Raw genomic sequence first — 12160 nt, forward strand, 5'->3', positions numbered from 1 at the left:
CCAATGTCATTGGCAGTCATCATTTCTGAACAGCATGAATAGACTTTCATGAGTGAACAGAACTGAGGCCCACTGGTCCCGCGTCAGATGCTGCTTGCTCCATGAAGATGACTCCTGTGCCTGGTGGTGTGGTTGGTTACCCTTACAGGTCGTCTTGCACATAGACACTGCCGATTATAAGCTGTTTAAAATGGTCTGACATGACACTTGGGTGCCTTTCACCTCTTTTATATGTGCCTGCAGTTGTGGAATTCATCATCTGGTTCCAAAGAGCATTGTTCACAATTAAGGCTAGGGTCACATTGCGTTAGTGCAACCCGTTTAGCGCTAGCGGGTTGCGCTAACGCAATGTTTTTAATGTGGCCGCATCCCGGGGTCGCGGTAACTTCTCCGCTCTCGCAGATCCCCGATCTGCGAGAGCGGAGAATGGACCGCGGGCGCGCCTCGGACGCTGCAAGCAGCGTTTGCGGCGCGCCAGGAAACACCGGCGCGTCGCTAGCGCGTGCTGAACATGGCACGCGCTAGTGCTGTGCGTTCCCATTGCCGTGAATGGGCGTGCTAACGGACGCGTTGCACAGCGTTAATTTCGCCGTGCAACGCTGTCCGTTGGCGCGTTCCCATTAACGCAATGGGAACCAAGCCTTAAGCAGTCATCAGTCTGATCTTATCTGCCTTTGGCTGAAGTCGCACACAACGTTTAAAAAAAATCTGTCCGTTTTACACGGACGGGAATCGCAGAAATGTTCCCTGAAAAGTGATCCGTATGTCATCCGTGTGCAGTGCGAGGATGCGATTTTTCTCGCATGTAAGCATCCATATGGTGAGATTTTCTCACCGGCTTGCAAAATGGACATATAATGGATCCATGGCCTCAATATTCGTGAAAACATATATACAGTGGAGAGTCTGCCAGCCTCCGTGATTGTCACTGAGGCTGTGCAGACTCCCTGCCTGACCCGCGGAGCACTGACAGCGTGGGAAAATATTCAGAAACTTTCCCACACTGAGTTCATGTCTTGTCAGGCAGGGAGGCTGTGCAGGCAGCTTTTCATTCATTCCTCCGTGGTTTACAGACCAGCGAGTAGCATTAGCAGTGCTCCGGGTTGTAAACTATTTAACCCCTTGAGATGGATTGCAGAGTGGGACTTAACTGTACAGCGGACAGGTATGGGATATTGTTGTTGTTCTTTATTTTGGATTTTTATTTTTTTATTTTTTTTTTTTTTACAGAAGAGCGAGGGCTTCGCTTGGATTGATGGTGTAATAAGGATGTTAAACCTGTTTCATTATTTCACTAAAAGACTTTATTCTTAATGGGTGTGTGTATTTTTAACCCGTATCACCGACGGAATAGTACGTCATAGCGATCGGCCGCGCACGCGAGGGGAGTGCGGCCAATCGCGGCAGGGTGTCAGTGCCGGATGTCAGCTGCGATAGTCAGCTATGTGCCAGGAGCGGTCACGGACCGCCCCCGGCACATTAACCCCCGGCACACTGCGATCAAACATGATCGCAGTGTTTCGGCGGTATAGGGAAGCATCGCGCAGGGAGGGGGCTCCCTCCATGCTTCCCTGAGACCCTCGGAGCAACGCGATGTGATCACGTTGCTCCAAGGATCTCTTACCTCCTCCTCCCTGCAGGCCCGGATCCAAAATGGCCGTGGGGCTGCATCCGGGTCCTGCAGGGAGGTGGCTTACCAGCGCCTGCTCAGAGCAGGTGCCGGGAAGCCTCCAGGAGTGCACTTCAGATCGCTGATCTGACAGAGTGCACAGCAAAGTGTCAGATCAGCGATCTTACACTAGAACATGATGCCCCGCCCCGGGGCAATGTTAGGCTGCCGTCACACTAGCAGTATTTGGCCAGTATTTTACATCCGTATTTGTAAGCCAAAGCCAGGAGTGGAACAATTAGAGGAAAAGTATAATAGAAACATATGCACCACTTCTGCATTTATCAACCACTCCTGGTTTTGGCTTACAAATACTGATGTAAAATACTGACCAAATACTGCTAGTGTGACGCCGGCCTTATGGTGAGAAAAAAAAAAAAATATATATATATATATATATATATATATATATATATATATATATATATATATATATATATATATATATTCCATAAATACATTTCTTTATCTAAATTTAAAAAAACCCAATAAAATTACACATTTAGTATCACCGCGTCTGTAACGACCCGAACTGTAAAACTGTCCCACTAGTGAACACCGTTAAAAGGTCAAAAAAAAATGCTTTATCATAACGCCGAACAAAAAGTGGAATAACACGCGATCAAAAAGACAGATCTAAATAACCATGGTACCGCTGAAAACGTCATCTTGTCCTGCAAAAAACGAGCTGCCATACAGCATCATCAGCGAAAAAATAAAAAAGTTATAGTCCTCAGAATAAAGCGATGCAAAAATAATTTTTTTTTCTATAATAGTTTATCGTATAAAAGCGCCAAAACGTAAAAAGATATAAATGAGGTATCGCTGTAATCGTACTGACCCAAAGAATAAAACTGCTTTATCAATTTTAACAAACGCGGAATGGTATAAACGCCTCCCCCAAAAAGAAATTCATGAATAGCTGGTTTTTGGTCATTCTGCCTCACAAAAATCGGAATAAAGGCGATCAAAAAATGTCACGTGCCCGAAAATGTTACCAATAAAAAGGTCAACTCGGCCCGCAAAAAACAAGACCTCACATGACTCTGTGGACTCAAATATGGAAAAATTATAGCTCTCAAAATGATAATGATGATAAAAAGCGTCTTTCAGTGTGTGACGGCTGCCAATCATAAAAATCCACTATAAATAGTAAATCAAAACCCCCCTTCATCACCCCCTTAGTTAGGGAAAAATTTAAAAATTACAAAAATGTATTTCAGTTTTCCCGTTAGGGTTGGGGCTAAAGTTAGGGTTAGGGTTTGGATTACATTTACGGTTAGGAATAGGGTTGGGATTGGGGTTAGGGGTGTGTCTGGGTTAGAGGTGTGGTTAGGGTTACCGTTGGAATTAGGGTTAGGGGTGTGTTTGGATTAGGGTTTCAGTTATAATTGGGGGGGTTTCCACTGTTTAGGCACATCAGGGGCTCTCCAAACGCGACATGGCGTCCGATCTCAATTCCAGCCAATTCTGCGTTGAAAAAGTAAGACAGTGCTCCTTCCCTTCCGAGCTCTCCCGTGTGCCCAAACAGGGGTTTACCCCAACATATGGGGTATCAGCGTACTCAGGACACATTGGACAACAACTTTTGGGGTCCAATTTCTCCTGTTACCCTTGGGAAAATACAAAACTGGGGGCTAAAAAATAATTTGTGGGAAAAAAGATTTTTTATTTTCACGGCTCTGCGTTATAAACTGTAGTGAAACGCTTGGGGGTTCAAAGCTCTCACAACACATCTAGATAAGTTCATTGGGTGGTCTAGTTTCCAATATGTGGTGCCCACTTCCATCTAAAAACATCCTGCTTGAAGCCTCGCAATGACTAGGTACTGTTGATAAATTAGGTGTCGTCTTGGTCTCGTTATGTAATAAAAAAGAATGATATAGAGGGCTGTTAAAAACCTGAGATTTCTTTTGTGATTCCTGGATCAAACACCTGTTGTGGATCTTGTTAGAGAAAAGCAAGTTGTGCATGAAGTACTGAAACATTAAGGCAATGTGCACACGTTCAGGATTTATTGCAGAAATTTCCTGAGAAAATCCTGAGATTTTCTGCAAGAAATCTGCGCGCGTTTTTGTGCGTTTTTTTTTTTTGCAGATTTTTCCGGACATTTCCCAATGCATTATATAGTGGGAAATCCGCGAAAATCCGCAAAATTAATGAACATGCTGCGTTTTTTTTTTTTACCACGATGCGTTTTTTTCGCGGGAAAAAAACGCATCATGTGCATAAAAATTGCGGAATTCATTAAAAATGATGGGATGCATAATGTATGCTGTTTTTTTTTTGCGGTTTTATGGCATTTTTATCAGGGAAAAAAAACGTTAAACCGCGAAAAATCAGCAACGTGTGCACACAGCCTAAAGTTTGACATTTGCATTCGGAAGTTTAGAGGTCACATTAAGTAACCTGAAAAGGTTAGAATGAATTTTTAGGTTCATCCTGAAATTTCACCTCGAAAGCCACTGTGAAGATCTGAGGTTGTGGGTTGTAATAATCACCTAGGCAGGTTAACGATGCAAATATTTGTATTCCATACAACCATGGTTGTACAACAAATCCATGGAGATGGCCAACATGCAATGTCCAAAAACTCCATAGATCATCCATCCATCCCAGCTCAGATCTACTCACATCGAAGTCTCTCAAAAACTGCCCAATTCAACCCCTGTGTGGATTGTTTTTCCCTCCCCTTAAACATTTTTTCTTTAGCTCACAGAACAAAGCATATTCCATCATATGGGGCTGATGTGAGACCCCCTGTGGTGACTGCTCCCCTGGGTCTACTATCTCCATCCACACAATGAGCCTAGGCTGGTAGAACAATGGATTGACAGGATGGTTGCTTTACAATTTACCTTTAGCAGTCTGTCTAGCCTTAGCTATACCCAAGATCTAACCTGCTCATCTTCCTCTGCTTACTGTCACTGAATGGAACATTGAGGAACTGAGAAGCAATCAAATCACTAATAAAACGCAGGAAGAAAAGATTTAATAAACCACAGCAAAACAGGTGCTCCATGTTAGAAAATGTCTCTCTCGTAGAGGTGTGGACTCTGCTCTGCATCCATTTGTCCTATAGTCTTTAGTAAGCGGCCATATCACTTTTTTGTGAGTAGTGCATGTTCTTAACGGATGGTAGCAGTGCATGGCTTGGCTTTCAATGTAGAGATGGTAAATATGCTGTAACAGAATAGTTAATTGAAACTCAAAAATTATTCTATTGATGCCATTAAACAGCAGTCACTGGCAATATCATTTTTTTGTGATTTATGCAAAACGCTAACCTAAGTGATCGCATAGATTTTCTTCTGAGATGTCCCTGTTTGACCTCCATCTAGTGGTGATGATAACCCTCCTTTCTGGTAGTAATGGTCATGGTTTGAGTTACTACGGTAATTACTTTTTCACAAATAGACTAGTATTTGGCTTTTCTTCATTGGTGGGCAACTGTGAATCATTTTACATGATGCATCATTTCAAGCAACTGGTGTCTAAATGTTTAAAATCTGTGTGCAGGAGCCAAGTGGTTCTCCTACTACAAAGCGTCCACGTGGTCGTCCTAAAGGCAGTACAAAGAAAGGAAAGGCAAACCAAGGAACTGCAAATAGTAAGGTGGGTATAAAACTAGTTGCATCACCACTTTTTTTTTTCCCTTGTGTAGAACTTGCATATCTTATCTCAGAACTGTTTTTTTTTTTTTTTTTTTTTTTCCAGACAAATCTTTTTCCACTAAATTTATCACATTGACTCCTCCCCCCAAAAAAATGATTTTATGGATTCACATGTCTAGGCCTAACACCTTGTATTGTTCATGCTTGCATGGTGGAAGCAAAGCTGAACTTTGAGATTCTAAAAAACGCAGCAAAAAAGAGATCATGTTTTGGCTGATGTGTGGACATAGCCTCAAAGTGTGTGAGAAGAGAAAACTTCTCCCCGGCTGACTAAAAACAAAGAATTTTTTTTTTTCTCCAGCCTCTGTGCTCATTCAGACAAAGAGGAGCCCTTTATGATCCTGTCATACATTTCTACTGGGCTTGTCTAGGTATGTGTGCTTATGATACCGCTCCTGTCTGAGGCACAGGTTTAAGGAGCAGTGTTTCTTTAGACTACAGCCCACCCTTCACATGTGACCAGGATGGGCTGTGGTTTGCTCCAATTGACACAACGCGATTGCGTGTTCTGATGGTTTCCATGGTGACCTTCTGCCGAATGACAGCCACTGTTATAATAGATGAAATGTGGATTACATCCGCGCTTCTGCGACAAATAGATCCAGATATACTTGTAAGATATTCGGGTGGTTTATTCAACGCGTTTTGAAGCTCATGGCTTCTTCTTCAGGAAGTTTCCACACAAAGATATCTATTATAACGGTTCTGAGAGGTCGCAGCGCCGACCTGTGGATCTGCAGCAGCTGACAAACTATATGCTTGTACTGTATACCACCAGGTGAGCAGTTCTCTCACTATTGATTAGAAACAATCCTGGGGATAAGACCCTATTTGCGCTTTTTTTGTCTCCTATTTTTCTATACGAATGACAGCCACTAGGTTACCCAGGGATGAGTGGCCTTCAAGCTTCTACTGACAGCAAGAGCTGATGCGTCTCCTCCCTGTCTGTGAGACTATGATCTGATGCCCTGCAATGCAGAAGCATTGGAGAGTATCTGAGCAGGGGAAGTTTAAAAATAAAGTACAAAAGAGAAATATTAATCCAATAATGAATACATATATTTATGTGAAAGGAAAAATAAGCAAAAGTATACATTTGTTAATGTCACGTCCGAACGACCTGATTGTTCTGCTAGTTGAACCCACCCTCCACCCCCCCATTCAGTAAACACCAGGGTAGAGAAAAAAGTGGCGTACTCCCAACTTTTTTTCATCGTACCACTGAATAGAAAGAATTGAAAAAAGCCATCAAAAAGTCAAGTTTAAAAATTGTATAGCTGAAAACCTAATCTTGTCCTGCCAAAAATAAGCCCAATATAGTTATAGATCTCTGAATAAAGCTGTGCAAAAAACTATTTTCTGTAAAATAGATTGTAAAGAGCTGAAACATTAAAAAGTGGCATCGCGGTAAATCCAAAGAATAAAGCTGCCTTATTTTTACCACATGAATGGTATGAAAAATCATGTTCCCTAATATGGTACCAATAAAAACGTCAGCTCATCCCACTAAAAACAAGCTTTCATATAACTACATGATTTGTTCATTATGCCTCCCAAAGATTGCAGTATGGTTCTGCTCACATTTATCCTATGTTCTATGCTGGGTTCTTACATCTGGGTTTCCATGTAAATCTCTGAAATGCGTGATTCAGACGGAACCCCAGGCGTAAGATTGCTTATGACGCAGATGGCACTGTAGATGCTGTCTGGCTTATAATCTGGCGGTGTGACTCTTTTTAACCCCTTTCTGACATTAGACGTACTATCCCATTGAGGTGGGGTGGGCCCGTATGACCACCGACGAGATAGTACGTCTTATGCAATCGGCCGCGCTCATGGGGGGAGCGCGGCCAATTGCGGCCGGGTGTCGGCTGACTATCGCAGCTGACATCCGGCACTGTGCCTGGAGCGGTCACGGACCGCCCCCGGCACATTAATCCCCGGCACACTGCGATCAAACATGATCGCAGTGTTCTGGTGGTATAGGGAAGCATCTTGCAGGGAGGGGGCTCCCTGCGTGCTTCCCTGAGACCCCCGGAGCAACGCGATGTGATCGCGTTGCTGCAAGGGTTTCTTACTTCCTCCTCCCTGCAGCAGGCCCGGATCCAAAATGGCTGCAGGGCTGCATCCGGGTCCGGCAGGGGGATTGCTTACCAGCGCCTGCTCAGAGCAAGCGCTGGTAAGCCTGCGGGAGTGCACGTCAGATCGCTGATATGACAGTGCACAGCAATGTTACAGTGTAAAAAAATAAATAAATAAATAATAAATAAAAAAAATTCCTAAATAAAAAAATATTGTTCCTATAAATACATTTCTAAATAAAAAGAAAAACAAAAGTACCCACATTTAGTATCGCCACGTCCGTAACGACCCGACCTATAAAACTGTCCCACTAGTCAACCCCTTCACAAATAGAAGTGACTACGACCCTAGCAGTGTTAGGTTGGGAAATAAATGTCGCCAAGTTGAGGTTAACACCAGAGAAAGCTCAGTCCTTCCTGGGGTTGGTTCTGGACTCCACATGTCAACTGTCTCCTGCCGGAGAGCAAAATATCCAAAATACAAAGTCTTGTGGAATTGTCGATACATCAGCCTGTAATGACACTAAGAAAAGCGATGTCCCTGCTAGGGTCACTAACATCCTGTATCCCCACTGTAAAATGGGCACAGTTTCACCTGAGGCAATTACAGTGGGAGGTCCTGTCAACACAAAGGTTGTTAGAAGGGCATTTGGAGGGAAAAATTCACCTCTCGATACGCGTCAGAGATTCCCTAGTCTGGTGGTCAGTAAGGGATCACTTGAGCTCAGGGGTTCAGTGGCTAACTCCGATAGAAGACGTGATCACAACGGACGCGAGTGGTACAGGATGGGGTGCACGTCTAGGGACCCTTTCCATACAGGGATCCTGGTCCCATACAGAAAAACATCAGACATCCAATATAAAAGAGTTATGGGCTGTAGAAAGGGCAGTAAGGCATTTCCTTCCAATCCTTCAGGGTCGTCATACCAGAGTGATGTCCGACAATTACGCGGTAGTAGCCTATATCAATCATCAGGGGGAACAAGGTCCCTTTCACTCATGAGGGCACATCGGTGCTTCTTCAGTTAGCAGAATCTCACCTACTGTCCCTTACAGCTTTGCACATAAAGGGGGTCAAAAACACGAAGGCGGACTACTTAAGTAGCAAAAAGCTAAGACAGGGAGAATGGTCGCTGAATCCCAGGGTGTTCCAACAAATAGTGCAGGCCTGGGGCGAGCCGGTAATAGACTTGTTTGCCACGCTTCACAACAGGAAGGTGGAGAGGTTCTGCTCGTTAGAACCGAGGGGGAACCCGGTTGCAGTAGATGCCCTCCGAATACCGTGGGAATTCAGCCTCGCTTATGTTTCCACCAATAGCATTAATTCCAGTAGTGGTAAGTAAGATCAGGATGGAGCAAGCAAGAGTGATTCTGATTGCTCCATTTTGGCCGAAGAGACCATGGTTTTCTCTCCTAAGGCAAATGTCGGTAACCGATCCATGGATCCTACCGGAGGTTCCGGACCTGCTTACCCAGGGTCCAGTATGCCACTCAAGTGAAGGGCTTCCATCTGGCAGCCTGGAATTTGAGAGGGCATTACTAAGCCGACAGGGATTGTCGTCAGGGCTAATCTCCACCCTGTTGAGAAGTAGGAAGCCGATTTACATCGAGAATTTATGGTAGGACATGGAAGAGGTTTCTAGAGTTTTTAGGACAACCTCTGTCAGACGAGGCTCCTGTGGGTGCTATTTTAGAGTTTCTACAAGTAGGCTTACAACTAGGATTGGCTAAAAATACGCTTAAAGTTCAGGTGTCAGCATTAGGAGCTTTATATCATTGTAATCTAGCCTCCAACAAGTGGGTAGCCCGTTTCATTAAATCATGTAGTAGGTCTAGACCTGTAGTAATTCAGAAAATTCCTCCCTGGGATTTAAATCTGGTGTTAGATGCTCTAACTAAAACTCTCTTTGAGCCTTTGCAAAAGTTATCGATTAAAATTTCTCACTCTAAAAACAGTGCTATTGGTAGCTTTGACATCCGCACGTAGAGTGAGTGACTTACAAGCCCTGTCCGTTTGTCCTCCATGCACTCAGATATATCACGACAGGATGGTTCTAAAACCAGATCCGGCGTTATCTACCTAAAGTAGTTCTTAAATTTCATAGAAGTCAGGAGATTGTTTTACCCTCATTTTGTGTTAATCCTAAAAATCCAGGCGAGGAGAGGTTTCACACTCTTGATGTAAGAAGATCTATGTTACAGTACATATCCTTAACTAGTCAGTGGAGGAAAGATCAGTCTCTATTTGTAGCTTTCCAGGGTAGCAGGAAAGGTCATGGGGTGTCCAAAAGTACTATTGCCAGATGGATTAGGGAGGCCATTAGCTTATCCTATGCTGCATGTGGCGTTCCTATCCCTGAAGGCATCAAGGCTCACTCCACCAGGGCCGTGGCTACTTCCTGGGCTGAAAAAGCAGAGGTATGGATTGATCAGATATGTAAGGCCGCTACCTGGTCCTCACCGTGTACCTTCTTTAAACACTACCGACTGAATTTATCTTCCTCTACTGACCTTACCTTTGGTAGAAGGGTGCTGCAAGTGGTGGTCCCTCCTTAAGGTGTTCCTTTCTCCAAAAATCTCTCAGGTGTGCTGTCATGGGAGACGGGAAAACACCAAGGTTACTTACTGGTAGCCGGTTTTCCTGGAGCCCATGACAGCACCTGTATATTCCCTCCCTTCTTTTTTCACCCTTTGGTGTGCACTTTTAGTTGGGTGTTTTTTTGTTATTATAATGTGGTGGTAGATTACCATGTGAACTAATCAAGGAGGCCTCTCATGCTCTGAAAACCAACTGAAGCGAGGTAGAGGTACCGCCCTGAGCGCTGGCCGTGAAGCACAGCGGTGATGTCACCGCTGTGCTTTACGGCCGGCCGGCGCTCACTAGTCAGTGCGGGAAGCTGAAGGCGAAGGACGTGACCAGACACCAGGAATGTAAGTATGTAGTGTGTGTGTTTTTTTTTTTTTTTTTTTTTTTTACATTTACAACTGTAACCTGCGCTTATAACCCGATGTTTACCCTGGTTACCAGTGAAGACATCGCTGAATCGGCGTCACACACGCCGATTCAGCGATGTCAGCGGGAGATCAGTGACGAAATAATGTTCTGATCTTTCCCCAGCAACCAACGATCTCCCAGCAGGGGCCTGATCGTTGGTCGCTGTCACACATAACGATTTCGTTAACGATATCGTTGCTACGTCACAAAAAGCAACAATATCGTTAACGATATCGTTATGTGTGACGGTACCTTAACATTTTAGTAGGAAAAAATGTTAATTTTTCATTGACTGAGCCCAATGTTAAGAATTCTTGGAGGTTAAAAATGCTCACTACACCCCTTGATGAATTACTCAAGGCGTCTAGTTTAAAAGGGGGTCACTTGTGGGGGTGTCTGCTGTTTTGGCATGCATTTGCAATCTGTTAAAGCCAAAATTGTGCACCAAAATTCAATTTGGGCTTCTTCCTTCCGAGCCCTGCCATGTGCCCAAACAGTAGTTTTCCACCTATTGGGTATTCCTGTACTCTGTACAAATTGTATGGTCTATTTTCTCCTGCTAGCCTTGTGAAGAAGAAAAAAAGAAAAAAAAAAAGTTTGTGGAGGGGGGAGTTTTTTTTTTTTCTTTGTCATGGCTCAAGGTTATAAAATTATGTGAAGCACCTATGGGCTCAAGATGCTCACGGCACCACTAGATAAGCTCCTTGAGGAGGGGTAGCTTTGAAAATGGGGTTACTTGTGGGGTTTTGTTTCCATAGTTTAGGCTCATAAGGGGATCTGCAAACGTGACATGGTGTCAACTATAGAATTACACAATTTTGTGCTCAAAAAGTCAAATTGCACTCTTTATATTATGAACCCTACCGTGTGCCCAAACAGTAGTTTTCCATCACATATGGGGTACCTGTGTACTCTGGAGTAATTGCACAAGTTTGGGGGTTCATGTTGTCTTTCTACCCTTGTAAATATGCAAAATTTGGGACTAAATTAGCTTTTGTGGGAAAAATTAACATGTTCATTTTTGCCTTCCACAAGGGTTAATAAACTTCTTGAATGTGGTTTTGTGCACTTTGAGGGGTGAAGTTTAAGAATCGTAACTGAGGGGCCTAAATGACAGAAAATACCTAAAAGTGAAACCAAACGTGATGTGGTGCCTAAAAAAAGTAACTGGTTTTTGTGAAAATGATGCAAATGTAAAATGGATGTGGTATATGTTAATTATTTTGTGTGACTGGTTTTAAGGGCAGAAAAATAAAGATTGAATCTACAAAATTTTCACAAACTAGTCATATCGAGCAAATTTTCCCTTCACCTATGACAACACACCTGAGAGATGGATTCGCCCACCAAGGACAGGAAATGTACTAAAAGGGCGGCACCTCTCTTATGCATTAGTTGGCTTCCTGTCCTTGATGGGAACCTGGAATCCGGCGTTCGTAAGAGCAGGCTTCATGCATGTGGCGCTGGCCTTCAAGTCTCTGGAAGCGCCGTCCACACGTGGGCGGCAGAGACTGAGATGCGGTGCATGTCTCTAATGCCACACCCCTACCCCCTGCTCTGTGGGACATTTTGGATGTGATCAGGACATGCAGAGTGATTGTGCACTCCACTGATGTCACAAGTGCAATTCATGCTGGGACAGGGTGTGCTAGGAAAGATGGCAGCGCACTATGTGGGCATCGCCGACCGGGGTGTACGGGGAAATGGCGCACTCTAGTTGGATCTCAAAGGTGGAGGGCAG

General features: G+C 44.0%; 1 protein-coding gene across 1 annotated transcript in view; it reads left to right on the forward strand.

Annotated features, from left to right (window-relative positions):
* The window catches only part of LOC138669825 (high mobility group protein HMG-I/HMG-Y-like), a 98301-nt gene that overhangs the window by 53035 nt on the left and 33106 nt on the right, over window positions 1–12160 (forward strand). Inside the window, exon 4 of the mRNA XM_069756600.1 lies at window positions 5189–5284. Within this exon, the coding sequence (XP_069612701.1) occupies window positions 5189–5284 (96 nt within the window). The remainder of the gene's footprint in view (window positions 1–5188; window positions 5285–12160) is intronic.

The sequence above is a fragment of the Ranitomeya imitator genome, chromosome 3 (assembly GCF_032444005.1).
Source record: "Ranitomeya imitator isolate aRanImi1 chromosome 3, aRanImi1.pri, whole genome shotgun sequence".
In the NCBI taxonomy this organism is placed as follows: domain Eukaryota; kingdom Metazoa; phylum Chordata; class Amphibia; order Anura; family Dendrobatidae; genus Ranitomeya; species Ranitomeya imitator.